We start from the raw sequence: 26955 nt of genomic DNA, 5'->3' as shown, positions 1-26955 counted from the left end.
GGGTAGACACAAAATGCTGGAGTAACTCAACGGGAGAGGCAGCATCCCTGGAGAGAAAGAATGGGTGACGTTTCGGGTCGAGACCCTTCTTCAGTCTGACCAAAGAATGGGAGGGGGAGTTAAAATGCTGAGAAATTGGGAGATCAGGTAGGTTTTAGGCAGACTGAACGGAGGCGCCGATATACAGGAATCGACACCTGGAATAGCGGATACAGTGGATGAGGTTGGAGGAGGTGCAAATGAACCTCTGCCTCACCTGAAAAGACTGTTGGGGTCCTTGAACGGAGTTGAGGAGGGAGGTAAAGAGACAGGTGTTGCATCTCCAGTGGTTGCAGGGGAAAGTACTGGGGGAGGGTGTGGTTGGGTGGGAAGGGATTAGTTGACCAGGGAGATGCAGCTTAGAGGGAGGAATTGGGAGTGGTGGATAGTACAGGATGGAGGGTGGGAAGAAGTGTAATCTAGATAGCTATGGGAGTCAGTGGGTTTGTAATAGATGTCAATGACAAAAAGCATTATATGGAGTTCAGATGCATGTACATTTATATCAAATAGCTTATCGGATATTGATTCCAGCCAATTTATTGAAAATATTTAAAGAGCAGAGGAAACCAACCATTAGTGTGGGATAGTTATGGAAGAAAGATGCAATGTGGAGGTGTGGCATGCAAAATTATGTGTACTAGATTAATTTCAGTCACTTAAAGCTGGATGGATATTAATTGAAAGTTTATCCAATTATTTCCACTTTGCCTGTTCCCTTTTATTTTGCAGATTGAAGAGGTGGAGGAAAATGTTCACCCAGATGCTCCATGAGCAAAGTTCAATTGTGAGTCTTGCAGCTGGATCCGGTGTTTGTGGATATCACAGTGGAGGAGATTGAGCATAAAATAATAATAATAATAATGCATTACATTTATATAGCGCTTTTCAAACACTCAAAGACGCTTTACAGGGATTACTAGAACATAGAGAAGAAAATAAATAGATAAATAAGTAAACGAACAGAAAAAGGAGACAGAAGGTGAGGTGACGGTCAGTGGTTGAAGGCAGTGCTGAACAGGTGAGACTTCAGTGATGTTTTGAATGTGGTGAGTGAGGAGGAGTCTCTGACAGTTTGGGGTAGTGAGTTCCAGAGGGTGGGAGCAGCGATGGAGAAAGCCCTGTCCCCCCAGGATCTGAGTTTGGTCCGGATGGGGGGGGACAGGAGGTTGGCAGCAGCAGAGCGGAGGGTGCAGGTGGGAGTGTGCCTGTGGAGGAGGTCAGTCAGGTAGGATGGGGCCAGGTTATGGAGGGCTTTGTAGGTCAGGAGGATTTTGTACTGGATTCTCTGGGGGATGGGGAGCCAGTGGAGCTTGTAAAGGACGGGTGATATGGTCACGGATCGGGGAGTGGGTGGTAGACGGGCAGCGGAGTTTTGAATGTATTGAAGTTTACTGATGATTTTTGAGGGTGAGCCATAGAGGAGGCTGTTGCAGTAGTCCAGACGGGAGGTGATGAAGGCGTGGATGAGGGTTTCTGCAGCTGTGGAGGAGAGGGATGGACGGAGACGGGCGGACGGAGACGGGCGATGTTTTTGAGGTGGAAGAAGGCTGTCTTTGTGATGTGTTTGATGTGTTTGTCGAAGGAGAGGGTTTGATCAAAGATGATTCCAAGATTCCGGATGTGAGGGGAGGTGGATACTGGGAGACCATCAATATTGAGGATGAAGTTTTGGGTGGATTTTGTGAGCGTTTTTGGACCAATGATGATGATTTCAGATTTGTTGCAGTTGAGTTTGAGGAAATTTGATTGAAGCCAAGATTTTATTTCAGTGATGCAGTTTGTCAGTGTAGAGTGTGTGGTGGTGGAGATTGACTTGGTGGAGATGAGGAGCTGGATATCATCGGCGAAGCAGTGGAAGTTGAGACCATGACGGCGGATTAAAATAGTACTTCAGAGCTGTTTTGAAAACTTGCTGTCTTAAGAAAAGCATTAAATTTAGGCCTCCCTGTGCAAGAAGAAATGTAAATATTTAATTGCATTATTAAAGTGAAGAGCATTACAGATAGTTCTACTGCAACACGGTAATTGTGTTGTGTTCCTATAGACCTCTCATTGTAAAGAATCATGATATAAAAACAATGTGCGAATGAGGAAAGGGGTTCAGAAAGTTTTAGTCATGCGATAATTATGCTACATAGATTTTTAAACAAAGAAAGGTCTTTTAGTGGCGATAAGTTTATTTTTGTTATTGCAAGCTAAGAATAGTAAAGCCTATAGGTTATAATTTTTTAACAGAGTATCACTGCACAAGGGTCAATAGAAGCGATTTCCTGTCAATTGCAATGCTACCTGCAGTGAAAATAGCTGATTTCTTAAGAGACAATTGTGTCTGATTAGTGCAGGGAAACAATTTCTTTTCCCTAGACTGCTTTTTTCTAAGACAGCTTTTTTTCTCTCTTCGTGTCAATTTCTTAAGTAACACTTAAGTGGTTCTCTAGTTTCCAAGAGAGATCATGTTATAATCAATTCAGCCTGTATCACCCAAATAGTGTCCCTTAATTTATCAGCCACTTCATATTCAATTCACGTATGAAAATAGTGTTACAGCAGACTGAAAACTCTGGTGTTTACTTTATATAGGAATTTACTTTGCTGCTTTATTTCTTGCAAAAGCACAGAAAATAAATTTGAGAGTTGATTATTGGCTTAAATTATATTGAGATGACGGTTCTGCAGAACAATAGAGAAATGTAAGCATTTTGTTTTGCTTCTTCACCTGGTATAGTACTTTGTTCTTTGTGACAAAGTTTAGAAGAGCAAATAATGGTCTTTTCATCCTTTGTACAAACTAATTCAATGCATATTAAATGTTCTTTTGAAGGGCGTGGGGAAAAACAGAACTCTCTAAAAATGGCAACAACTGAACAGATAACCACCTGTCTTTCTGAAACAGTGCATGCTTTGGTCTGTCGCCTTGGCCTGGAAAGGGAGGATAACGCAGATCTGGACCATATTGTAACTGCGTCTGGACAAGTTTGCTGGGAAGCCATTACATTTAACCTATGCATATTGGACAATGGTAACCACTTGTATATTTCAAAATTCATGTGAAATAAGGTTGTAACTATGCTGAGGAAAACTATGATAATTCAATTCTAATTATTATTACAGAAGAGCATGATCTGAATTATAAAGAAAGTGTGAGGCTCTTGGGACCGGTGTGTAAAGCTGTCCATTTATATCTACGATCACTCAAAACAAAGCAGTTCAATGACCAATATGGTATTTGGTTTATATGGACGAATAACACAGAGGTAGAGTTAACAAATTAACAATAATATTTTCAGTCTGAATAAGTGTCATAATCTTGCATTGGCTGAATTACGATGTATTTGTAGTAAGCCCTTTGCTTCACCAATTCTGTTTCTTGCCTTTCTGGATTTTTGCCCTATTTGTATCAATATGAGGGTTTCCTTTTACCCTATGCCTTACTCGAGCAGCAGAATTGTGGTTGACGATAAGAAAACATTTGGAATATGTTGGAATAGGCGGCACGGTAGCGCAGCGGTAGAGTTGCTGCTTTACAACGAATGCAGCGCCGGAGACTCAGGTTCGATCCTGACTACGGGCGCTGCACTGTAAGGAGTTTGTACGTTCTCCCCGTGACCTGCGTGGGTTTTCTCCGAGATCTTCGGTTTCCTCCCACACTCCAAAGACGTACAGGTATGTAGGTTAATTGACTGGGTAAATGTAAAAATTGTCCCTAGTGGGTGTAGGATAGTGTTAATGTGCGGGGATCGCTGGGCGGCGCGGACTTGGTGGGCCGAAAAGGCCTGTTTCCGCGCTGTATATATATGATATGATAAATGGTAGAGGGCAAGCACTATTTGGGATTAGAATCCACTTCCTGTTTTTAAACCCTCCTAAGGGAATGCCTTTGACTCCTTGGGATGAGTCCAATCAGAGATTAGAATTGGCCTATACTTGCTGAAATATTGACAAGATACAGCTGGAAAATTGGGTGGAGCTGTGGCAACTGGAATTTAGTTTAGGCAAGGGTGATGGTAATGCACTTTGGGAGATCAAATTCTGTCAGGACACAGAGTAAATGACAGGGACCTTGGGAATGTTAATGTACAGAGAAACCTTGGGGTGCAAGTCCAAAGCTTCCTGAAAGAAGTGAAGCAGGTGGATAGAGTAGAGAAAAAGGCATTTGGTGTGCTTGTCTCATAGGCCGAGGCATTGAGTATAAGAATTGGGACTGCATGTTGTAGTTGTAGAAAATGTTGGTTTGGTCATACGAAGCATTGTGTACGGTTCTAGTTGCCACTATTGGAAGGATGTGGTAGCAAAAGAGAATGCAGAACAGATTCACTAGCATGTTGCATGGAATGGATGGCTTTCATAAGGAGTAATTGGATAGGATGAGTTTGTATGGAACATATTGTGACCATGTAAAGGTTTACAAAGTTTGACGGCCATAGATGGGGTAGATAGTCTATTTTTTCCCCCCAGTGTTGGGGTGAGTCTAGAACTAGAGGGCATGGGTTGAAGGAAAGGGGGAAGAAATTTAAAGAAAATCTAAGGGGAAAGCTTTTCCTTATGAGGATGGTGAATATTTGGAATGGACTAGCTGAGGAAGTTATGTTGGAAAATAACTGCAGATGCTGGTACAAATTAAAGGTATCACAAGATGCTGGAATAACTCAGCAGGTCAGGCAGCATCTAGGAGAGAGGGAGTCTGAAGAAGGGTCTCTACCCGAAACGTCACCCATTCCCTCTCTCCTAGATGCTGCCTGACCTGCTGAGTTACTCCAGCATATTGTGATACCTTCGAGCTGAGGAAGTTACATCATTTAAAACTCATTTGGACAGATCATTGGATAGGAAAGGAGTGTAGGGAAGCCTGTCTAGAGCAGGTAAATGCAATCAATATAGATAGGCATCACGGGCGGCATGGATGGGGTGGGCTGTGTTTCTGTGCACTATGAAAATGTGAAATGTTTTCGTCCAAACATACAGGATTCTGAAAACGTGACCAATTGAATGCAGAAGGGTGGAAATAGTGGGAATGGGGATGTGCAAACCTTTTCCGTGCAGATGTTTATTAGAATCTGTCATTCGGTCTACATTCTTTTCAAAGAAGGAGGGACGATTTAAAAATACATCCCCAAGAGGCACGAGAGGGCAGATGTTGAAATGTTTACATTTGTGGGAGAATCTTGAAAAAGGTGACATTGCTTCATATAAAGGGCAGTCATTTAAAACTTGAATTTCCTAGAGACTTCTCTCAGAGGACAGTGAATTTCTGGAATCCTCGCCATAGGGTTATGGAGGCCAGATCATTAGAGTTATTACAAAATCAGGGAATTGAGGGATATGAGGAACTGGCACAGAAGATGCCTGGGGTAAATTAGCCATGATCACATTGAATGGCTAGGTAGACTTGAGGGGCTGAGTTGCATGTTTCTACTCCTATTTTCTTACATTCTCATTGGACCCTTCAAGCTCTCCATTCAATATGATCATGACTGATCATTGGAATTTAATAGGCTGTTTTAGCTTTTTCCTTATGTCTGTTGATCCTTCCAGCTCTTAGAAGATCATCACCTCCTCTGCTATGTAATATGCGTGGATGCAACTATTTATTTAAAAAACCTTTGTATGTAGTATAGATAGTTGCACCCAAGCATATAGCATCCTTGCTCTTTTATACACTGCTTCAAAGAGGCAAAAGGCTTTCATTAAAAGTTTATCAAAATTACTTGTTTCTTCATGATTTCAGTTGTTTATTGATGTGTTTGAGGCCATCAAGAGTTCACAGCCTACAACCATAGCTCTTGATTTAATGAAATTAACAGCATGCCTGGAACGAGCCTTAGGCAATGTAAGTAAAATGACAATGTTGACTTGGTTTACTATGTTAAGGAATTAAAGTACATTTAATTTCCCCAATTTTGTTGGGTCAAAAAAAGAATGAGGGAGATTGTGGGCCTCTTGATGTCCATTCTGTTATTCATGGGAAGAAGTGGTCACAAGGCCTTCACTTATTGCCCATCTCTAATTGCCCTCGAACTGAGTGAGTTGGACGGCCATTTCAGAAAATATTGAAGAATCACTCAATAATCATGGGATAGAAAGTAAAGTGGCATTACAGTGGGTCTGAAGTTGCAGGTAGGCCAGACCACATAACGTTGGTATATATTTACCTCCTGAGAAAGAGGTATATAAATGGTAGAATTTGAGTTTTAGTTTGAACCTGAATGTTAATTCAATTACAAAATCATTACATATTCCTTAGTTCTATTGCTACATCCCATGCAACTGTCAGTGAATGTGATAATGTGGGAAAGAATATGGTGAATTTCTTGGCTGAAAGGCAATGAAATAATCTTTAACACACACACTTATTTGTGATGCATCATCAGATATACATGATGAAAATAACTCCTCCATAAATCATGGACTTTCATTAAGTTACTTATCTCCATATAGGAATAATATCTATCATCTCCAACTATTTTGACAGTTTCAAAGATCGAGCTAATTTGTGTCTCAACTTCTCCACTTCAATTTATCTAGTTTATGCATAGAAGTACTGAGACAGGTTGCCAAAAAGTTGATCAAAATGGTACGGTTTTCAGGAATTCAAAGGAAAAAAGGAGTTGAGAAAGGAAAGAAGGGGAACGTGATGAGATAATGCTGAGAGTTTATGGCCTTGGCAGGTTAAGGCATAGCCAGCACTTGAGCAATTAACATTGTAGATGGGTCACCTCCAGTTTTTGCCTGTCTGCGTTTTTGTATGAGTGAACTGATAAATTCAACTTGTGACTAAACATCTGTAATTGAATCAAATTAAACAAAAGATTTACCTGCAGATATGTTCTGGATAGGGGTCAGTCTTAATGAAAGATGTTGATATTTTACACTGATTTTCTTGTGCATTAGGTGTTTCTCACGATAGGCAAAAACTGTCCTTTTCTTCTGAGAGACTTGTTGGCCTCCCAAGAACTAGCTACGGTGTTTGGACAAGATGTGGTAAGATTATGTTTTTATTTCTTATTGTTAATGCTTATTTACTGGTACAGAACAAGTTTTTTTCACCTGTGCATAAAGATGTATTAAATTTGTCTATATTCAGACCTCCCAACATTTGATTTTATAAATTCATAATTTTGATGTCCAAAATTCAGAATTTTATATCAAAATTCATAATATGGTGCGTAATGCAACTTTTCAGCAAGGAAAAAGTATGCACTCCAAATGCGCTTATGCTACATTCAAGGGTGAAAAACGACTATTATTTCCAACAGTGAGTATATTCTGCTATTTATAGAAAGGTTATTGAACAGAAATACTTTTTACAACACAAATAATTTTTTTGTTGTTTTTCTTTTTCTATTTTGCTTTTTCCTTACACATCCCAATTCTCGTGGTATTGAATAAAAGAACAATGGTCATAAAATGTTGACTAAGTTATGAAGAAAGAGTTTTATTTAAAACTACATACCTAATTTAATTGAAGACATACTTGCTCCAGTGGTCTTCAACGGAAAATCACAACTGCCCATTACCCCCCCTCCCCACCCCTACTCCCCGCCCACTACCCTCCCCCTACCCCCACTTCTCTCCCCCCTTTCCCACTTCCACTCCACTCACTCCCCCCACCCTCCCACTCTACCCCCACCTCCCCTACTCTCCTCCCCTTTCCCCTTCCCCCCTTTCTCCCCCTCTCTCCCCTCCCCCTCTCTCCCCTCCCCCTCTCTCCCCTCCCCCTCTCTCCCCTCCCCCTCTCTCCCCTCCCCCTCTCTCCCCTCCCCCTCTCTCCCCTCCCCCTCTCTCCCCTCCCCCTCTCTCCTCTCCCCTCCTCCTCTCTCCCCTCTCCCCTCCCCCTCTCTCCCCTCTCCCCTCCCCCTCTCTCCCCTCTCCCCTCCCCCTCTCTCCCCTCTCCCCTCCCCCTCTCTCCCCTCTCTCCCCTCCCCCTCTCTCCCCTCCCCCTCTCTCCCCTCCCCCTCTCTCCCCTCCCCCTCTCTCCCCTCCCCCTCTCTCCCCTCCCCCTCTCTCCCCTCCCCCTCTCTCCCCACCCCCTCTCTCCCCTCCCCCTCTCTCCCCTCCCCCTCTCTCCCCTCCCCCTCTCTCTCCCCTCCCCCTCTCTCTCCCCTCCCCCTCTCTCCCCTCCCCCCTCTCTCCCCTCCCCCCTCTCTCCCCTCCCCCCCTCTCTCCCCTCCCCCTCTCTCCCCTCCCCCCTCTCTCTCCCCTCCCCCTCTCTCTCCCCTCCCCTCTCTCTCTCCTCCCCTCTCTCTCCCCTCCCCTCTCTCTCCCCTCCCCTCTCTCTCCCCTCCCCTCTCTCTCCCCTCCCCTCTCTCTCCCCTCTCTCTCCCCTCCCCTCTCTCTCCCCTCCCCCCTCTCTCCCCTCCCCCCTCTCTCTCCCCTCCCCCCTCTCTCCCCTCCCCCCCTCTCTCCCCTCCCCCTCTCTCTCCCCTCCCCCTCTCTCCCCTCCCCCTCTCTCCCCTCCCCCTCTCTCCCCTCCCCCTCTCTCCCCTCCCCCTCTCTCCCCTCCCCCTCTCTCCCCTCCCCCTCTCTCTCCCCTCCCCCTCTCTCTCCCCTCCCCCTCTCTCTCCCCTCTCTCTCCCCTCCCCCTCTCTCTCCCCTCCCCCTCTCTCTCCCCTCCCCCTCTCTCTCCCCTCCCCCTCTCTCTCCCCTCCCCCTCTCTCTCCCCTCCCCCTCTCTCTCCCCTCCCCCTCTCTCTCCCCTCCCCCTCTCTCTCCCCTCCCCCTCTCTCTCCCCTCCCCCTCTCTCTCCCCTCCCTCTCTCTCTCCCCTCCCCCTCTCTCTCCCCTCCCCCTCTCTCTCCCCTCCCCCTCTCTCTCCCCTCCCCCTCTCTCTCCCCTCCCCCTCTCTCTCCCCTCCCCCCTCTCTCCCCTCCCCCCTCTCTCCCCTCCCCCCCTCTCTCCCCTCCCCCCCTCTCTCCCCTCCCCCACTCTCTCCCCTCCCCCCCTCTCTCCCCTCCCCCCCTCTCTCCCCTCCCCCCTCTCTCCCCTCCCCCCCTCTCTCCCCTCCCCCCCTCTCTCCCCTCCCCCCCTCTCTCCCCTCCCCCTCTCTCTCCCCTCCCCCTCTCTCTCCCCTCCCCCTCTCTCTCCCCTCCCCCTCTCTCTCCCCTCCCCCTCTCCCCTCTCTCCCCCCCCCCCCCAGGGGCGGGGCCGGGCCAGCGGCCAGGGGCGAGCGGCAAGGGCGGGCCCGAGGCGAGGCGGAGCCAGGGGCGAGCGGCGAGGGCGGGCCCGGGGCGAGCGGCGAGGGCGGGCCCGAGGCGAGGCGGAGCCAGGGGCGAACGGCGAGGCCGGGCCAGGGGCGAGCGGCGAGGCCAGCGACGAGGAGTAGGGCGAGCGGCGGGGCATGTGTTTTGCGGATAAATGTGAGGCGAAATCGGAATGGCGGAAATGAAATAAGAAAGCGGAAACTTTCCGCCAAATTCGGATGTGTTGGGAGGTCTATATATTACATGTCTGTATTAAATTTGGTTGACTGGTTTGATGCTCGTGTGATGCATACATTAGCTCACTCTGTAATAAATTAATAGTTTGTTGTTGCTCAAATGTAGATGAACGTCTTGCGAGTGTTCCTGGGGTCACCACAGAGCCTAAATCTCCGCAACATATTGTGGCATGGATTTGCAGCTCCTGAGGAAATCCCACCCATGTAAGTATTTTCTTTATGTTCACTCCTGCAAGGTGGGATATGAGTGTCGTCAGCACCTGTAATTCCTAAGTGGCAGCTAAGAGTCAACCATTCTTTCGGCTTTTTTTCTCGCAAAAGAACATCAAGGAACACAACTAAATACAGTGGTAAAGAAGTTGTATGGCATGCTTGCTTTTATTGGTTCATCCATTGAATACAAAATTTGGGTAGGCATGTTACAGCTGTTTTTAAAGAAAACTATTTGGTTAGGTCACATTTGGAGCATTGTGTGCAGTTCTGGTCACCACACGAGAGGAAGGATGTGGAGTCTTTGAAGAGAGTGCAAAGGTAGTTCGCCAGGATGTTGCCTGGATTGAACAGTAGTACCATTTTTCTCTGGAGCTCCGGAGGCTGAGGGGCAACGATAGAAGTATATAAAATGATGAGTTGAGATGTGTAGAAAGTTGGTGTCTTTTTCTCAGGTTGGAAATATAAAGTACTAGAGTTTGGAGTAAAGGAAGATGTGCAAAGCAATTTTGTTTTACACAGGGAGTGGTAGGTTACCAGAGCACAGGGAGTACTGATGAAGCAGATACAATAGCCATCTTTAAGAAACATTTAGAAAGACAGGACCAGGCAGGCAAAGGTATATATAGACCAGGGATATGTGCAGGCATATGGGATCAATTAAATAGAATTCATGGAGGCACAAGAAACTGCAGATGTTGGAAACTTGTGTAAGAAAAAGAAACTGCTGGAGAATTCAGTGGCAGCATCTTTGGTGGGAAATGGACAGATTATATTTTGGGTTAGAACCCTTCAGATTGATGGAGTTGCAGAGATATGGTTAGTAGAGAGAGAGAAGGGGTAGGGGTAGAGCAAGTTATGCGAGGATTCAGATGAGGAGGGGTTGATTTTCAGCTGGGGAGAGATAGTAACCAAGCCTGGAGGTGATAAATGGAGAGGACGTTGTGGAATCTGATAAGGAAAGAAGATGGGGAGTAAAGTGTAGAACCGGAGGGAGGAATGGTGCGTGGAAGAAAACTGTAGAACCCAAAGTAAGGAATTGGAGAAGATTGGATAGAGGAGGGAAAAGAAAGTTTGTGACACGGGCAGAGGGAATGAAGAGAATGGTGTGATGGGGGCAGGAGGATATTAGGTGGATGAGAAGGAAGGTGTGGATGGGGGAGGAGGGATAATTGATAATTCAATGTTCATGTTGCATTGTAGGCTGCCTAAGCAGAGTGTGAGGTGCTGTTTTTCCAATTGCTTATGGTCTCGCTCTGGCAGTAGTGGAGGACAAGGACAGTCAGGGTGGTGTGGAAATGAGAAGGGGAATTAAATGATCAACAAATGGGAGCTGCAGGAGGAGGTGGAGGACAGAGCAGATGTGTATGTCTTCCAATTATGATGATTATTGTTAACATTTTGTTGTCTACACAAGTATATAATATCTCCAACATATTTGGTTTGCAATATTCTAACGTTTTACTGAATCTTGTTGATAACTCGGTTTTAAAATGTCTGCATTTAATTATTCCTAGGTACACCTCTATGCTGCTGTTGCTTACAGCTGGTTTAGGACAGATACTGCAGAAAGGTTCCATGCCCCTCCATCGACCTTATTTCAGATTGACACACCTGGAGGAACTTGCTGTATTTCCTGGTAAGCAATGCAAAATAAAACAGGAAATTAATTATAAAACTATTTGCAAAGGTAATGGATATCTGATGAGGAATGCACCCATTTTCCCAGGTATGTACCCAATCAGCTGACTGCTGCAGCATCACAAGGTGGCAGCATCTTCTGACTGGTAATGAGGAAGGAAATGTAGCTGGGGTCAGTGCAGCTCGTTATGTGCAAAATAGCCACTAGGTGACATTAACTTGGCACAATGGCATCTGTGCGACACCATGCAGGAGTCAAAACAATTGGGAGATGAGGGTTTCCAATTTGTTTATGGCCATGCAAAGACAACAACCTCTTCCTCAATGTCAGCAAAGCAAAGGAGCTAGTTTGACATTTTTTACAACTCTTACCAATTTTGACAGATGCACCGTAGAAAGCATACTATTGGGTTGCATTGAACCTTGGTTTTGGAGCAGCTCTGCCCCAGACTGCAAAAAATTGCAGATTGTGGATGTAACCCAGTCCATCACTAATATTTAAAGAAAGGTCAATTAAATTATTGTTAATTTGGCACAGTGGAGCAGCAGTAGAGTTACTGCCTTACAGCGCCAGAGACTCTGGTTCAATCCCGACTACAGGTGCTAACTGTACGGAGTTTGTACGTTCTCCCCGTGACCGCATGGATTTTCTCTGAGATCTTCAGTTTCCTCCCATACTCCAAAGGCGTACAGGTTTTTAGGTTAATTGGCTAGGTATAAATATATATTTTTTTAAATTGTCCCTAGTGTGTGTAGGATAGTGTTAATGTGCGGGGATCGCTGGTCGGTGATGACTCGGTAGGCCGAAGGGCCTGTTTCCGTGCTATATCTCTAAACTAAACTAAATTCAAATACCATCCAATGTATTTGAAAAGCTGCCAGTTCAGCATCATCAAAATCCTGAGCATGCTGAATTAATGGGGTTTTTGCTGAATGGAGACAGGATAAAGAGGACACTCAATGGTCCGTAATTCTAGAAAGAGCGAGAAGTAGGCAAGGCTGGTACACTGATTGTGGGGGGGTCATTATAAATATGCATCTAAACACAATGGCAAATTGCTTTCTGATGTTAATGCTCATTGAATCTACTTTTCTTTAAATGCTACACAGTAGTATAATTTTCATTTAATCTGGTAAATTTCAAGGAAGTGTGGGGAAATGGGGCCCCTGTGAATTTCAAGGGAGCATGGGAATCAGCATGTGAAGACCGAGATGTAGAACCATCAAGATTTCCGAACTAACTATTGAACAGCAGATTATTGGAATTTTAATTTCACTTGCCTTGGAAACCAGGAGACATTTGTTCTTCTCCATTGGCCACTCGCTTCTTCAAGGAATTTATAATTAAGAACCGATGAATTAAGAGCGGGAGTAGGCCATTGGATCCTTCCAGTTTATTCCATCATTCGTTGAGAACATGATTATTATTTATCAAATTTAACAATGAATTTTCATTAAACCTCATCAGTTTTTTTTCCTCAAACACCACAATGATGATAACCAATTTTACTAACCTTTTGTTGCAAGTGGAGGAAACATCATTTTATGTTAAGCATCATAGCAGGATAATGGAAAAGTTGGTAAGTAGTAAAAGGGTATGTGGAATACATGTAATACACGAAGATCACAGGAATACTAAAGCATAAGATGCTCTTGTCCATTTCCTCACATAGATATTAATGAAGAAGCTATTGCTTTGGCAGAAGATTTTATTGGTAAATCTGATTTTGTTGTGGAAATCATGCTGCCTTTCTGGAGAGCGGCAGTTGCAGCTTACAGAAATCAACGGTAGGATTGATACTTCATACATTTATACAAGATGTGTATTGTATCCTTTATTGATAGGATCTGTTCACATCTGGAAAACATTGGCAATAGTCAGCATGGCTTTGTGGGGGAGAGGTCTTGTCTTAGAAACAATTAATTTCTTTGAAGAGGTGACAAAGGTGATTGATGAGGGTATGGCAGTCAATATTGTTTACATGGACTTCAGTAAAGAATTTGACAAGGTTCCTTATGAACAGGCTGACCCAGAAAATTAAGACATATGGAATCTATAGAGACTTGGTAGCTAACATTGAAAAATTAGCTTGGCCATAGAATACAGAGGTTTGGGGTGGAGGAATATTATTTTGCCTAGAGGTACGTGACCTGCAAGGATCAATGCTATAAAATCTAATGTTTGTAATGTACGATTTGGACAAAGAAGTAGGTATGCTGGTTGGTACGTTTTCAGACAACACAAACATTGGTGGAGTTATGGATAGTGAAGAAGGCTATACACCAGTTTTAAATGTGAGCAAAGATGGTAGATGGAGTTTAATCCAGGCAAGTATGAGATGTGGCACTTTAGGAACTCGGATGTAAGTATGCAGTAAGTGGTAGGACCCTTGGGTGCATAGATGTACAAAGGGATCTTGAGGTGTAAATCCATAGCTCCCTGTTAGTAGATGGGGTGGTAAAGGAGGCATGCTAGCCTTCATCAGTCAGTGTGTAAAAGTCAGGCAGTCACATTGCTGTTTTACAAAACGTGAGTAAGGCAACATTTGGAGTATTGTGTGCAGTGTGGTTGCCATATCGCAAGAACGATGTGGGTACTTTGGCAAGGGTGCAAAAGAGCTTCACCAGGATGTTGAATGGATTGGAAAGTATTAGTTAAAATGAAGGATTGGACAGACTTGGATTGTTTTCTCTGGCGTCAGAAGCTGAGTGAGCATCCTAAATGAAGTAAACAAAATATGAGCCATAAACAGGGTGGATGCTTGGTCTTTTTCTGAGAATATAAATATCAAATACTGGAGGGCATACCTTTAAGATAAGAGGGGGCAGTTTAAAAGAGACTTGTAAGGCAAGACGTTAATGTATACAGTGAGTGGCAGATGCCTGAAATCCATTGAAAGAGGAAGTGGTGAAAGATGACAATGTTTAAGAGGTATTTAGACACACGTGAACAGGAAGGGAATTAAGGGATATAGACCACGTGCAGGCAAATGCAGTCTAAATTAGTATCATAGTTGGCACAAACATTATGGGCCAATGGACCTGTTCCTGGGCTGCATTGTTGTATGTTCTATCTCCAGCCAATGAGATTTGATCATGAAATGTATGACTTGCATCAAAAAATGTCTTGTCCAACAGTCAAATTCCACATAAAACTCTATATGTAAAGCAGTGTTGCCAATGTTGTATTCCAACCAAGAAGCACAGATTATTGGCAAGGCCATAATAAGATACCAAGATCAGCACCTAAAACAATGGGCATTTGAAATAATATTAAATTGTGAAAAATGAAAAAAATTACATAGTATCTACCATTTATCTGTTTCCCAAATCTGACCTGTAAATAAAGAAGGCAACGTTCCAAGCCATTTGGAAAGAAACATGAAAATTCTTTCTGGATTATGATTTTAAAGAAGCCCTCATTTGATTTATTGCTGTCCTTTAATGTCCTTATCCAGTCTTCGAAATGTGGCAACAGATCCACAGCGACAGGGTTAACTGAGATGTTCTGTGAAATAACCCAGCATGCCATTCGGGAATTAAACAGCAAAACATAATATAAACTAAAACAGAAAATTCTAGAAATACTCAGCAGGTCTAGCAGCCTCAGTGGTCCTTGACCTGTAATCTTTAAGACTCTCTTCCTGACCTGATTACTATTTCTAGTTTCTGTTATTGGTATGAGGTGTTTCACACTAGGGCTTCAGAGATGTCCTCGTTCATCAGGAAACGGGGCTTCCCCTCCTCCATTATAGATGAGGCTCTCACTAGGGTCTCTTCTACATCCCGCAGCTCCGCTCTTGCTCCCCCTCTCCCCACTCGCAACAAGGACAGAATCCCCCTCGTTCTCACCTTCCACCCCACCAGCCAGCGGATCCAACAAATCATCCGCCAACATTTCCGTCACCTACAACGGGACCCCACCACTGGCCATATCTTCCCATCCCCTCCCCTCTCTGCGTTCCGCAGAGACCTTTCCCTCCGTAACTCCCTGGTCCACTCGTTCCTTCCTACCCAAACCACCCCAACCCCGGGGACTTTCCCCTGCAACCGCACGAAATGCAACACCTGTCCGTTTACCTCCCCCCTCAACTCCATCCAAGGACCCAAACAGTCTTTCCAGGTGAGACAAAGGTTCACCTGCACCTCCTCCAACCTCATCTATTGCATTCGCTGCTCTAGAAGTCAACTTATTTACATCGGCGAAACCAAGCGCAGGCTCGGCGATTGCTTCGCTGAACACCTGCGCTCGGTCCGCATTGACCAAACTGATCTCCCGGTGGCCGAGCACTTCAACTCCCCCTCCCATTCCCAGTCTGACCTTTCTGTCATGGGCCTCCTCCAGTGCCATAGTGAGGCCCACCGGAAATTGGAGGAACAGCACCTCATATTTCGCCTGGGCAGTTTGCAGCCCAGTGGTATGAACATCGACTTCTCCAACTTTAGATAGTTCCTCTGTCCCTCTCTTCCCCTCCTCCTTCCCAGATCTCCCTCTATCTTCCTGTCTCCACCTATATCCTTCCTTTGTCCCGCCCCCCTGACATCAGTCCGAAGAAGGGTCTCGACCCGAAATGTCACCCATTCCTCCTCTCCCGAGATGCTGCCTGACTTGCTGAGTTACTCCAGCATTTTGTGAATAAATACCTTCGATTTGTACCAGCATCTGCAGTTATTTTCTTATACTTCTGTTATTGGAAGCTATTCGATTCATTTGCTGACTTACCAGAGAGAATCGTGTCAGAGAACCTGTCAGAGAACTCCAGAAAGGTGCACTGGCCATGATATGAGCAGACCTATTGCCAGAGCTCAATGTTCCCGCCTATTGCATTGCAACAGAGAATTGTCCAACCAGATGTTCATCTGTGCATTTCCTTTGCAGAGTTTTATACAGCTGTTCTTCCAATCTAAATTTTAAGAGTGGAAATATAAGTAATACATTTTTAGACAAATATTGGAATTGAGATTTAGCAAATGCAGAAATAGGCAAAGGAATTGCAATATTTGGCATCTTTGGTATGTATTACATGATCGCAAATAGTGCTGGAGGCTTTGCTTGCTGCTAGGGCATAATTTCATCTTCAGTCCATCGTGATTTGAGTCTTGTTTCCACAGGTATGCGGACTGTGTAATACTACTTCTACCTCAGCTGGAGACCGGACTCCGGAAATTGTTCACAATGGTTAATAACTGCCCCATTAGGATTCTAACTGCAGAGGTAAATGCATTTGTCTTTGGAACTAAAGGGCAAATCTATTAAACATCAGACTAGCTACACAACACTGAGGGACAATTAAAGAGTAATCTATTGGTTGCAGTGTGCTTGGGGTGTTCTGAGATTATTACCAGGTGTTATATAAATACATGAACTTTATTGGCTCAAGAATCCTGGACTTGTATGTTGGCCCAGTTGAGATAAGTTCAGTAATAACTGTCCAATAATTCAGCAAATTGTAAATTATTTGCAGTGCCATACCTTCAAATTGTCTAATCCAATTGAAAATGGAATGTGCTGTACTGAATACACCCTTATCTCAGCGGATCAGGTAGCATCTCTGGGAACATAAGTAGGTGATGTCTCTGGTCATAGAAACATAGAAACATACAAAATAGGTGCAGGAGTAGGCCATTCGGCCCTTCGAGCCTGCACCGCCACTCAATATGATCATGGCTGATCATCCAGGTCAGTAGCCTGTACCCTCCATACCCCCTGATCCCTTTAGCAAAAAGGGCCACATCTAACTCCCTCTTAAATATAGCCAATGAACTGGCCTCAACTACCTTCTGTGGCAGAGAATTCCACAGACTCACCACTCTCTGTGTGAAGAAATGTTTTCTCATCTCGGTCCTAAAAGACTTCCCCCTTATCCTTAAGCTGTGACCCCTGGTTCTGGACTCCCCCAACATCGGGAACAATCTTCCCGCATCTAGCCTCTCCAACCCCTTAAGAATTTTATATGTTTCTATAAGATCCCCCCTCAGTCTTCTAAATTCCAGCGAGTACAAGCCCAGTCTATCCAGTCTTTCCTCATATGCAAGTCCCGCCATCCCAGGGATTAATCTGGTGAACCTTCTCTGTACTCCCTCTAAGGCAAGAACGTCTTTCCTCAGGTTAGGAGACCAAAACTGCACACAATACTCCAGGTGCGGTCTCACCAAGGCCCTGTACAACTGCAGCAGAACCTCCCTGTTCCTAAACTCAAATCCTCTTGATATGAATGCCAACATACCATTCGCTTTCTTCACTGCCTGCTGCACCTGCATGCTTGCTTTCAATGACTGGTGCACCATGACACCCAGGTCACGTTGCATCTCCCCTTCTCCCAATCGGTCACCATTCAGGTAATACTCTGCTTTCCTGTTCTTGCCGCCAAAGTGGATAACCTCACATTTATCCACATTATATTGCATCTGCCATGCATTTGCCCACTCGCCTAATCTATCCAAGTCACTCTGCAGCCTCCTAGCATCCTCCTCGCAGCTAACACTGCCACCCAGCTTCGTGTCATCCGCAAACTTAGAGATGTTGCATTCAATTCCCTCGTCCAAATCATTAATATACACTGTAAATAACTGGGGTCCCAGCACTGAGCCTTGCGGTACCCCACTAGTCACTGCCTGCCATTCCGAAAAGAACCCGTTTATTCCTACTCTTTGCTTCCTGTCCGCCAACCAATTTTCTATCCACCTCAAAACTGAACCCTCAATACCGTGTGCTTTAAGTTTGTACACCAATCTCCTATGTGGGACCTTGTCGAAGGCCTTCTGAAAGTCGACTGGTTCTCCCTTATCCACCCTACTAGTTACATCCTCGAAAAATTCTATAAGATTCTTCAGACATGATTTGCCTTTGGTAAATCCATGCTGACTTTGTCCGATGATTTCACCACTTTCCAAATGTGATGCTATCACATCTTTAATAACTGACTCTAGCATTTTCCCCACTACCGATGTTAGGCTAACTGGTCTATAATTCCCCGTTTTCTCTCTCCCTCCCTTTTTAAAAAGTGGGGTTACATTAGCTACCTTCCAGTCCTCAGGAACTACTCCAGAATCTAAAGAGTTTTGAAAAATTATCACTAATGCAACCACTATTTCTGAGGCTACTTCCTTAAGCACTCTGGGATGCAGCCTATCTGGCCCTGGGGATTTATCTGCCTTTAATCCATTTAATTTACCTAACACCACTTCCCGACTAACCTGGATTTCCCTCAGTTCCTCCATCTCATTAGACCACCGGTCCCCCGCTATTTCCGGCAGACGGTTTATGTCTTCCTTAGTGAAGACAGAACCAAAGTATTTGTTCAATTGGTCTGCCATCTCCTTGTTCCCTATGATCAATTCACCTGTTTCCGACTGCAAGGGACCTACATTTGCCTTAACTAATCTTTTTCTCTTGACATATCTATAAAAGCTTTTGCAGTCTGTTTTTATGTTCCTTGCCAGTTTTCCCTCATAGTCTATTTTCCCTTTCCTAATTAAACCCTTTGTCCTCCTCTGCTGGACTCTGAATTTCTCCCAGTCCTCTGGTATGCTACTTTTTCTGGCTAATCTGTATGCTTCATCTTTTGTTTTAATACTATCCTTGATTTCCCTTGTTAGCCACGGATGCACTACCTTTCCTGGTTTGTTCTTTTGCCAAACTGGGATGAACACTTGTTGTAGTTCATCCATGCGACCTTTAAATGCCTTCCATTGCATGTCCACCGTCAACCCTTTCGGCATCAATCGCCAGTCTATCTTGGACAATTCACGCCTCATACCCTCAAAGTTACCTTTCTTTAAGTTCAGAACACTTGTTTCTGAATCGACTTTGTCACTCTCCATCCTAATGAAGAACTCTACCATATTATGATCACTCTTGCCCAAGGGGCCTCGCACAACAAGACTGCTAACTAACCCTTCCTCATTACTCAATACCCAGTCTAGAATGGCCTGTTCTCTCGTTGGTTCTTCGACATGTTGGTTTAGAAAACCATCTCTCAAACATTCCAAGAAATCCTCTTCCTCAGCACCCCTGCCAGTTTGGTTTACCCAATCTATATGTAGATTGAAGTCACCCACTATAACTGCTGCACCTTTAGTGCATGCATTTCTAATTTCCTGCTTGATGCCATCCCCAACCTCCCTACTGCTTTAGGTGGCCTGTACACAACTCACACTAGCGTTTTCTGCCCCTTAGTGTTTCGTAGCTCTACCCATATCGATTCCACTTCCTCCAAGCTAATGTCCTTCCTTTCCACTGCTTTAATCTCCTCTCTAACCAGTAACCCACCTCCTTTTCCTTTCTGTCTATCCCGCCTGAATATAGAATATCCCTGGATGTTGAGCTCCCAGCCTTGGTCACCCTGGAGCCATGTCTCCGTAATCCCAACTATATCACAATCATTAATAACTATCTCCACATTTAATGCATCCACCTTATTACGTATACTCCTTGCATTGAGACACAAAGCCTTCAGGCTTGTTTTTACAACTCTCTTACCCCTTATACAATTATGTTGAAAAGTGGCCCTTTTTGATTTTTGCCCTGGATTTGTCTGCCTACCACTTTTACTTTTCACCTTGCTACCTGTTGCTTCTACCCTCATTTTACACCCCTCTGTCTCTCTGCTCCTGCTCCCATCCCCCTGCCACATTAGTTTAAATCCTCCCCGACAGCACAAGCCTGAAGAAGGGCCCCAACCCAAAACTTCACCTATTCAAGTGGCCCAGAGGCCCCAACCCAAAACTTCACATATTCAAGTGGCCCAGAGGTGCTGCCTGACTCGCTGAGTTACTCCACCACTTTGTGTTTTTTTTGTAAACCAACATCTGCAGTTCCTTGTTTCTCAATGATGGATTGGCGATATATTTCTAATTTGGGATGACATGTGGCTTTTAAACTTTATTCCTGTAAAATTTCATCAATATGTGGGCCTTCAAATGAAGTTTTCAAACTGTATGTGATACAGTCTGAAATGTTGTGTGTTTTTGTGATACAGTGACACAAGCCAATAGCTCAGGTGCTAAATTTAAAGTGTGTGAAGCACATCGGTTCAATAGACCATAACTTTCTAACTCCCATGCCCATTATTTGATTGTATTGACCATTGGAATTGATTGTTTGGTTTGCCTTTTTTAAAAGTTTTTTCTGCGATTGACCAAGTAGATTGAGGTATAACAGTATAACATAACAGTATAACAGAACTTTATTGTCATTCGGTATAAATACCGAACGAAATTTCAGCAGTCACAAGACATGGCAAAAAAGAAAAGAACACAGGACACACGACCCCAACACCAACATCTGTGATTGCTTGAATGTTGACATTTCAAGTCAACCATGCAGACAGGTGGAGAGGAATAAAAATCCTCATGGTTATAGATATGGTGGAGTTTTACTGTAACCAAGCTCCATATAGGCAAGAAAGAAAAGGAGGGTATAAAATGCTGGACCCTATAAATCTTATCCAGAACCTATTGTACTATGGTTCTAGTAGATGCAGGGTGACATTCCTCTGAGGATCTGAAGCAGGGAGGCACATCCTTGTGCAAATTAATTGAATCAAACATGCACTCTGATATAACAAATCAATATACATGTCGCAGGGCTACCTTATATTCATTATCAGAGTATCATTATGCCTTTAACACATTATATGTCCACCACAGTTTTTAATCGTCTTTGACACGATTTGGAGTGGAATCAACCAAATTCTGAAAGTATCCAAGGATTTTTTTCATCTTGATACCACAGCTAAATTATGGCCTCGACGAGCTTCTGTCTCATGGTACAGTCCTTTTCTTTCAATCTCTCCTTGATAGGGTTGGGGGGAGTAGGGTTGGGGGAAACATGGACCATTGTGATTTGTTGTTGAAGACCATTGGAGAAAGTATGTCTTCAATTAAATTAGGTATGTGCATTTTTTTAAATGAAACTCTTTCTTCATAACTTAGTCATAATTTCATGACCATTGTTCTTTTATTCAATACCAAGAGAATTGGGATGTGTAAGGAAAAAGCAAAATAGAAAAAACAAACCAAAACAATTTTTTCTTTGTTGTAAAAAGTATTTCTGTTCAATAACCTTTCTATAATAGTAGAATATACTCATGATAGGCCTGACATTGTACATGTAGTCCAAGAACTACAGACCGTTGGAAATAATAGTAATTTTTCACACGTGCATTTGGCATGCATACTTTTTTTTGCTGAAAAGTTCATTACGCACCATATTATGAATTTTGATGTAAAATTCTGAATTTTGGACATCAAAATTCTGAATTTTGGACATCAAAATTCTGAATTTTGGACATCAAAATTCTGAATTTGTAAAATCAAATGTTGGGTGGTCTGGGGAGGTGGCTCTAGAAATAGTGGATGCATTGGTGATCATTTTCCAACGTTCAATAGATTCAGGATCAATTCCTGTGGATTAGAGGATAGCTAATGTTATCCCACTTTTCAAGAAAGGAGCGAGAGAGAAAACGGGGAATTACAGACCAGTTAGCCTGACTTCGGTGGTGGGGAAGATGCTGGAGTCAATTATTAAAGAGGTAATAACGGTGCATTTGGGTAGCAGTAAACGAATAAGTCCAAGTCAGCATGGATTTATGAAAGGGAAATCATGCTTGACTAATCTTCCGGAATGTTTTGAGGATGTGACAAGTAAAATGGATGAAGGGGATGTAGTGTATCTAGACTTTCAGAAAGCCTTGATAAGGTCCCACATGAGAGATTGGTGAACAAAATTAGAGCACATGGTATTGGAGGTAGGGTCTTGACATGGATAGAAAATTGGTTGGCAGACAGGAAGCAAAGAGTAGGAGTAAACGGGGTCCTTTTCAGAATGGCAGGCAGCGGCAAGTGGAGTGCCGCAAGGCTCGGTGTAGGGGCCGCAACTGTTTACCATATATATTAATGATTTGGAAGAGGGAATTAGAAGCAACACTAGCAAGTTTGCGGCTGACACAAAGCTGGGTGGCAGTGTGAACTGTGAAGAGATGTTAGGAGGTTGCAGGGTGACCTGGACAGGTTGAGTGAGTGGGCAGAGGCGTGGCAGATGCAGTATAATATAGATAAAAGTTATCCACTTTGGCGGAAAAAACAAGGAGGCAGATTATTATCTCAATGGTGTTAGGTTAGGTAAGGAGGAAGTGCAGCGAGACCTGGGTGTCCTTGTACACCAGTCACTGAAAGTTGGCATGTAGGTACCGCAGGCAGTGAAGAAAGCTAATGGCATGTTGGCCTTCATAACGAGAGGATTTCAGTATAGGAGTAAAGAGCTTCTGGTAAGACCACATCTGGAGTATTGTGTACAGTTTTGGTCTCCTAATTTGAGGAAGGACATCCTTGTAATTGAGGCAGTGCAGCGTAGGTTCACAAGATTGATCCCTGGGATGGTGGGACTGTCGTATGAAGAAAGATTGAAACGACTAGGCTTGTATTCACTGGAGTTTAGAAGAATAAGAGGGGATCTTATAGAAACATATAAATTTATAAAAGGACTGGACAAGCTGGATGCGGGAAAAATGTTCCCAATGTTGGGCGAGTCTTGAACCAGGGGCCACAGTCTTAGAATAAATGGGAGGCCATTCAAAACTGAGGTGAGAAGGAACTTTTTCACCCAGAGAGTTGTGAATTTGTGGAATTCTCTGCCACAGAGGGCAGTGGAGGCCAAATCACTGGATAGATTTAAGAGAGAGTTAGATAGAGCTCTAGGGGCTAGTGGAATCAAGGGATGTGGGGAGAAGGCAGGCACGGGTTATTGATTGTGGACGATCAGCCATGATCACAATGAATGGCGGTGCTGGCTCGAAGGGCCGAATGGCCTCCTCCTGCACCTATTTTCTATGTTTCTATTCTACCTATCCCCTTCTGCTGGAAAAAATAGGTCACCTTCTTTGATGTGTGGCATGGTGCAAGGTCTAGCTGGAACATCCCCCATCCTTTTGCAAAAGTGTTTGCCATCTCTAGGACCACTCTTTTCTGCAATATGTCAATCTTATCGTTCTGTTAATTGGGTGCTGTGGAGCAACACTGTATTAGGTGAAACAAGCTCAGAACATATTTTCAGGATGTCTGATGAGCTGGTTGATGTGGCATTTTTTCACTGGCTCTCCAACTAACCTCGGAACTTGTTGGCCATGAACCAGGAAATGGCTTTCATCACTGACTAACACCTTTCTCCAGTCCTGACGTCCAATCTTTATATTTTATGGCTCACTGGTATCATTACTTCTTTGCAGCAGTTAGAAGTTATTTTTTTCACAAGTCTTCTGGCTATATGACCAGCTTCACTGAAGTTGTTGCATGAGCTAATTGAGATGCCTGCTGCTTAAAAATCTTTCTTCAGGACATTACATGTCTTTCATGGATCCTTCTTACTTTCCTGAATCAGCATGTCCTTATCTCTTGGAGTAGTTTTCATTTAACGGCCGCACCTACCTGTCCGCTAATGCGATAGTGATCCAGTTTCGGACGCTTGGTTAACAATGCTGGATACAGAACTTGGCTCACCCCTACCAATTTTGCGATCTCTCACTGTGACTTTAAACAAAGTTGTTGCAAGCTTACAATCTTTGTTTGCCTCCTTGGAGTGATATCCATTTAATAATAAATTCCTTTATTCGTCCCACACCTGGGAGATTTACAGTGTTATAGCAGCAAAGTGGATAGCAAGAGATCATTCATTATAAATAAAAGTAAAGACAAGGATAAATTGTCATCAGTTTACTGTGTATTCCTTAACTGTTACTGTTGACTCTTCTGCTGGGAGCAGTGCTGGTTGTGCAGTCTCACAGCAGTGGGAAGGAAGGACCTCCTATATCTCTCCTTCGCGCACTTGGGGTGAAGGAGTCTGTCACTGAAGGAGCTACTCAGTGCAGTGACAGTGTCCTGCATGGGGTGGGAGTTGTCGTCCAGCAGCGATGTTAACTTTGCCATCATCCTCCTCTCTCCCACTGCCTGCACTGAGTCGAGGGGGCAACCCAGGCCAGGCCTTCCTGACCAGCTTGTCAAGTCTCTTCCCCTCCGCTGCTGAGATGCTGCTGCTCCAGCAGACCACGCCATAGAAAATGGCTGATGCAACCACCGTGTTGGAGAAGGTCCTTAGGAGTGCCCCCTGCACTCCAAAGGACCTGAGTCTCCTCAGCAGATAAAGTCTGCTCTGGCCCTTTTTGTATAGTGCATTGGTGTTTTCGGTCCAGTCCAATTTATTATTGAGGTAAACACCCAGGTACTTATAAGAGTCCATCCTCCCGATGTCCATTCCCTGGATGTTCACCGGTGTCGGGGGGACCTGGCTGCGCCTGCGGAAATCTACCACCATCTCCCTGGTTTTCCCCGCGTTGATCCCCGCATTTGATGAATTACTTGATGAGTTCCTCTCAAATGATGATAAATCACTGGAAATGAATATCTGGAGAATGAAAAATGACTAGATTAACTTTTTGGGAGAGATTTATAGGGCTTCAGAAAAATCTAAGAACAAATGGTGGACTTAGAAACACATCGTATTGATGAAAAATAGCAAAATCAGCCTGTGATGCAATTAATTTCCACATGGATGTAGATGGAATGGAGGAGGATTCAAAAAGAACACACTGTATACATTGCAAATATGAGACATAATCAAAGAATTCTGAGTATGACAGGCAGCATCTAGGTAGGGAGAAAAGAAGTTAATGTTTCAAATTCATCAGAACTAGTTATCTAATCTCATGAGTAATAATATTCGTTTTCTGTTTCAAATTATGATTGGTTTGTGAATATCCATACCTGGTCCTTTTGTATGTAGAAAATTTGTTGTTTTGATTGCTGTGTGATGGAATTATTGCAAGAAAATTGCTGAAGCATTAAATATATCTCAAATTTGATTTCCTTTGCTACAGTCCACAATGCATTACACCACGTTTGATGAGGTAAGTTTGACTTTGTTCTCATTTAGAAACTGCAACCACTGCCTTCTCACTGTTCCTATACTGATCATGCATGAACCAATTATCTACTAAGGGTTGGAATAGTCATAAGGTTATACAATACAAAAGGAGGCTCTAAAAGCTTGTGCTCTACAATTTCCCACCACAGCACTGAAAGTTCTACTCTTCAGACATCTCCAGTTCCCTATTGGAGGTAACACTGAATCTGCTTTCACATAATACAGGTCCAGTCTTAATACACTTGAGGAAAATAATTATTCCTACCAAGTTCTCTAGATATTATTTACCAATTATGTGCCTTAAATCTGTTCTCATCCTACTGAGTTGTTCACCAGTGAGAGTTCTGCTCATATTGGCAAGAACGGTGGCACAATAATTGATGTTCAAATACTTGATTTTTTTTCACAAAAGGTGCAGAAAATATTAAATCATAACACCGAACAAGAGTAAGACTGTACAGGAAGTCTAAAACAGTGCAATGTGTTAATGCAAGAAGTGTGTTAAATGGAGTTGGTAAGTTGCAGGCATGGTTAACCAAACAGGATTGCAATATATTGGCAAAGAAAGCCCAAAAAGGGCTGGAATGAGTGCCAAACATTTCTGGTGCAGAGTTTTCAGGGAAGATTGGGGAGAGGAGAAAGAAAGGAGAGTGGCAGTGTTGAATGAGGAGAATCTAAGTGTTTTAGAGAGGAGATGTCCTGGAACAATGAAGAATCACATTTATTTGTTTAAAATTAAGAAACATTAAAGATATGTTTACAGTATTGGGACTATTTTGGGAATCTCCAACTAGTGGGAAGGATATTGGGAAATAAATGTTGCTGGGAAAGTATGTAAATCTATGATATATTGGGATAGCAAAAACATAAGGTCCAAAGGGGAGGAGGAAAAGTTTTGGTTCAGGAAGATTCTGTTGATCAATTTGTTTCTGGCCCAGATGGAAAGCTGACATTGTTGTTGTGAAAAACGGTTCTGGAAAATGAGCTCAGTCAAGAGGAACAAATGTTTGTGGGGGAATGTTAAGGAAATAACTACCATAATGTTTAGAAGAGCTATGGAAGAAAATACAGACTAATGCAATGTTAAAAATAATCAACTGGAGAAAAGTCAATTTCCATGAGATGAGAACAAATGAACACTAGAAAATATGAGCAGGGGTTGGCCATATGGCCCCTAAAGCTTGACCCTGGGTAAATTGGTCAGGGTAAGCTGGAATCAAAGCGTGGCAACTGTAAATGTGTAAACAATGTGAGACATTTAAAGTGGAAATGTTTCATTTACAATTAGGATAAGGAGTGCCCGAACGCTATGGTTAACCAAAACGAGAGAGTAAAATAGAGCAGGAAAAAAGAGCATATAACAATGGCAGATTTTTTACTAATGGGCGAATGGGGATGATTGCAGAAAGTTCAGCGGGGAAGCATGAGGAAAAAACTGGCAACAAACAAAAGGGAATCCAAAAATGTCTTCTTGTGTGAACAGGTAAAGCATTGCAAGAAGAAAAGTGGACCAATTATAGTTAAAAGCTCTTGAAGTGGCTAAATCATCTAGTCCAAATGGGATTTATCCCAGGTTGTTGAGGGAAATAAGAGAGTAGATTGCAGAGGTCCTGGTGATAACCACCTTGTATTTAAAGGTTAAAGAATGTTGCCTGAAGACCGAAAAACTTCAAATGTTACAACCATGCTCAATAAAGGATAAACCTCGTAACT

The 26955-nt window shown here is 43.6% G+C and overlaps 1 protein-coding gene across 7 annotated transcripts in view; it reads left to right on the top strand.

The window, feature by feature from the left end:
* The window catches only part of LOC144596707 (endoplasmic reticulum membrane-associated RNA degradation protein-like), a 48495-nt gene that overhangs the window by 2616 nt on the left and 18924 nt on the right, over positions 1–26955 (top strand). For 2 of the 7 annotated variants that reach the window (XM_078405400.1, XM_078405401.1), the window contains exons 2-11: positions 772–826; positions 2864–3061; positions 3154–3296; positions 5768–5869; positions 6931–7020; positions 9580–9677; positions 11201–11322; positions 12998–13112; positions 16437–16539; positions 25196–25225. In XM_078405400.1, the coding sequence (XP_078261526.1) occupies positions 2893–3061; positions 3154–3296; positions 5768–5869; positions 6931–7020; positions 9580–9677; positions 11201–11322; positions 12998–13112; positions 16437–16539; positions 25196–25225 (972 nt within the window). In that variant the 5' untranslated portion in view covers positions 772–826; positions 2864–2892. Of the gene's footprint in view, positions 1–771; positions 827–949; positions 1061–2863; positions 3062–3153; positions 3297–5767; positions 5870–6930; positions 7021–7175; positions 7295–9579; positions 9678–11200; positions 11323–12997; positions 13113–16436; positions 16540–25195; positions 25226–26955 lie in introns of those variants that run through there. The other 5 variants (XM_078405404.1, XM_078405406.1, XM_078405407.1 and 2 more) reach the window with 4 other exon arrangements.

This window comes from Rhinoraja longicauda, chromosome 9 (assembly GCF_053455715.1).
Source record: "Rhinoraja longicauda isolate Sanriku21f chromosome 9, sRhiLon1.1, whole genome shotgun sequence".
Taxonomy (NCBI): Eukaryota; Metazoa; Chordata; class Chondrichthyes; order Rajiformes; family Arhynchobatidae; genus Rhinoraja; species Rhinoraja longicauda.
The sequence above is the reverse complement of the archived record's forward strand: the minus strand, read 5'-3'. Positions and strand labels throughout refer to the sequence as shown.